The 3430-nt window shown below is 52.4% G+C and overlaps 1 protein-coding gene across 2 annotated transcripts in view; it reads right to left on the bottom strand.

Annotated features, from left to right (window-relative positions):
• lhx8a (LIM homeobox 8a) overlaps nucleotides 1-2435 on the bottom strand; it is a 5977-nt gene extending 3542 nt beyond the window's left edge. For both annotated transcript variants that reach the window (XM_083693466.1, XM_083693467.1), the window contains exons 1-3: nucleotides 2305-2435; nucleotides 877-1005; nucleotides 207-328 (exon numbers count right to left, since the gene is read on the bottom strand). In XM_083693466.1, coding sequence (XP_083549592.1) covers nucleotides 207-328; nucleotides 877-1005; nucleotides 2305-2388 — 335 coding nt within the window. In that variant the 5' untranslated portion in view covers nucleotides 2389-2435. The remainder of the gene's footprint in view (nucleotides 1-206; nucleotides 329-876; nucleotides 1006-2304) is intronic.
• Nucleotides 2436-3430: the final 995 nt, after the last annotated feature.

A 3430-nucleotide genomic window follows, 5' to 3' on the forward strand; every position in this document is an offset into this window, starting at 1 on the left:
TGGGAGAGGAGACGAGGTTAGGACCAAGTACACCAGGGGAGGCTGGGGGAGGTAGAACACCAGGGGAGGCTGGGGGAGGTAGAACACCAGGGGAGGCTGGGGGAGGTAGACGGTGTGTGAGTGTTGTAGTGTGTGTGTGAAGGTAGTTGTAGTGTGTGTGAAGGTAGTTGAAGTGTGTGTGTAAAGGTGTGTGAAGGTTCTGCTACCTGAAGTAGTCCAGCTTGCAGAACACTTCCTGGTCTTTGACGTAGCAGCTCACGTGCCTCCCGAGCGGCGTCTGGCACACGCTGCACGCGAGGCACCGGACGTGCCAGCAGAGGTCGTTAACCTGCGGAGACCGGCACCGTTAACCGTCACCTGCACTACAGCCTCCAACCTCTACCCTCTACCGACACACACACAGGCACCGTTAACCGTCACCTGCACTACAGCCTCCAACCTCTACCCTCTACCGACACACACAGGCACCGTTAACCGTCACCTGCACTACAGCCTCCAACCTTTACCCTCTACCGACACACACAGGCACCGTTAACCGTCACCTGCACTACAGCCTCCAACCTCTACCCTCTACCGACACACACAGGCACCGTTAACCGTCACCTGCACTACAGCCTCCAACCTCTACCCTCTACCGACACACACAGGCACCGTTAACCGTCACCTGCACTACAGCCTCCAACCTCTACCGACACACACAGGCAACTCACTTAGTCAGACGGTGACAGGCCTGCGTGGTTGTAAACGATTAACGGATAGAAAACAAACAAAATACAAAAAAAAAAAAAAAAAAAAAAAAAAAAAAAGGAAAAGGGTTCGGTTGTAGTTGTGAGGTGACCCCCGGTAACCGACCCGGTAAATGACCCGGTAACTGACCTTGAGCAGGTATTTGTCCACGATGTCCAGGCCGCAGCTGGTACACGTCGTCTTCCCGGAGACGGAGGAGGACGACAGGGACGACGGCGGAGAGTAAGACTCGTCTTCGAACACGTCGTCTGAAGCGCCCTGAGGACACCGAGAAACCTGTCAGGATCCGTGTTAAAACTGTTCAAAACAAACCTGCACAACAAACCTCCACCTCCACAACAAACCTCCAACAAACCTCCACCTCCACAACAAACCTCCAACAAACCTCCACCTCCACAACAAACCTCCACCTCCACAACAAACCTCCAACAAACCTCCAACAAACCTCCACAACAAACCTCCACAACAAACCTCCAACAAACCTCCACAACAAACCTCCACAACAAACCTCCACAACAAACCTCCAACAAACCTCCACAACAAACCTCCAACAAACCTCCACAACAAACCTCCACCTCAGGACAGAGTCAGCGGGTGTTTGTGGGTGTTAGGGTTAAGGTTGTGTTAAGGTTAAGGTTAGGGTTGTAGCAGAAACCGAGAGACGCCGACGGAGCAGCGGGTTTAGGGACGGCGTGGCTCGCGCTGGAGAGGCCGGTAGCCACGCGCGACCTCCGGCGTGGTTGGGGTTGTCCGCGTTCCCGCGTCGCCTTCATCATAAATATAAAAAAGTTATATAAAATCAACCGTCTACCTCTTCCTCGACCTCTTCATCTACCTCTTCCTCCGCTCCCCCGCCGTCCAGCTCCGGGAACAGATCCCCGGGTGGTGCCCCGGGTGGTGCCCCGCCGCTCTGCTCCTCCAGCATGGCAGCTCGCCTCGACAAACAGCATCCCAACCGCCGCCGCGCCGCGCCGCGCCGCCTTTTAACCTCCTCTAACCTCCCGGTCGACCTATGACCGCCCGCCGCGGCTCACCATGACAACCCCGCAGCGAATACCGACAGGTCTCCACTATCAAGAGGTTCGAAAAGCTCCTGAAGGCTGGAGAGGAACCGACACGTCCGGAGAGGAACCGACACGTCCTTTACCGACATAAAGACGCGGTCGTTCTTCCTACAGGTCTGGTGTCAGTCAGCGTGGCTAAACCTCCACAGAGACTCTAACACGGTACAGAGAGGCCCGCCTGAGGGACACTGACAGGTAAACAGACGGGTAACCTGTCTGCCAGGGAGCAGAAACCCCGCATTGACAGACGTCTGTCCGCTGTCGCAGCCACACGCAGTATTCTGTCAACTAGAGGCACCAAACGTTGTCTAATATTTGTGTTAAAAGTCGGTTATTGCGTAGCCCGAGCAAATGTTACCCTAAAATGCATGAAATTATGTATTATTTTGTTTTCCTTCTAAATCGTGAATTATGAATTCTTATATATAATTTTTTTTTAAATCCAGGAATGTGTCGATCATTTCTTAGGCCCAGATGGATTGAGAATACTTACCGTGGTACCGGAGATGAAAGCATCTTCCAGACCTCCACCGTCTCCCTTCGAGCATTCCAGCGTCTGTTCACTTCTCCAGTACATCACTAGGACGTGGTAGTCTGTCAGGAATCCCGGAGTAATCCCAGATATGTCCCGTGTCAGCCCCCGGCCCCGGAGCCTCTCCTCTGAGGGTGGAACTTGTGCCTTCCCATTTTCCTCCTGGCTGCCTTGGCCCGGCCTCCCTGGCCCGGCCTCCCTGGTCCGGCCTCCCTGGCCCGGCCTCCCTGGTCCGGCCTCCCTGGCCCGGCCTTCCGTCTCACCCCCCCGCCTGCTGCGGACCTGCGGGATGTGATGCTTCAGGAACAGTAGAGATCTGACGCATCACACGCTCAGGGCATCTCTTTCAACATTTTAAACGACTTTTTTGGACAACTGAAACTCCTGATTAGGATCGTGATTCAGAACCGGTCTCTCAGGCGGCTACTAAACGGGAAATAATCAGATAAAACGTTGCCAGTGAAGGCCCTAAAACTGGTTCCTCACTGAGGTTTTCCTCCGATAGTTTCTGAAATGAGAGAAGCCGCACAGCCGCGGCCGTTTGGTTTTGATCCCCGGCCATTAGAGCTAACCCGCGGCATCTGGCCCGCTGACCTCCGCCTCTCTCTCCGCCTCCGATTGGAGCTCATCGGCCCCCAGCTGCGCTGCTCAGGCCGTCATCAGCCTCCTATTGAAGCCTGGAGGTTCCAGCTTCACCTTCAATCAAACACAACACTGATGATTAGAAGACGACCGAGGCAGACCCGTCTTGTGGAGTCATTTCGTGTTTAGTATTTACATCTTTACCGAGGTGTGCAATTACGCCTCACCAACCAAGTGGGGAGTCAGATTACTGTTTTATTTAGTCGTGAGATTGTTAAAGTTGTTAAAGATATTTGGAGTATTTGATTGCACTGTTGACACGTTACCTTTGATTGAACATCAGAATCAGAATTCTTTTATTTAAATAAGTATATTTGCACATACAGGACATTGACTTGGTGAGGTTGGTGCATGGACATAAAAAACAAATAGCAAATATTGACAAGAAATTTACAAAATAGCAAAATATTAACAACAAATTAACAAATTTACAAAAAAGAGCAGC

This window comes from Argentina silus, assembly GCF_951799395.1.
Source record: "Argentina silus genome assembly, chromosome: 22".
NCBI classification, from domain to species: domain Eukaryota; kingdom Metazoa; phylum Chordata; class Actinopteri; order Argentiniformes; family Argentinidae; genus Argentina; species Argentina silus.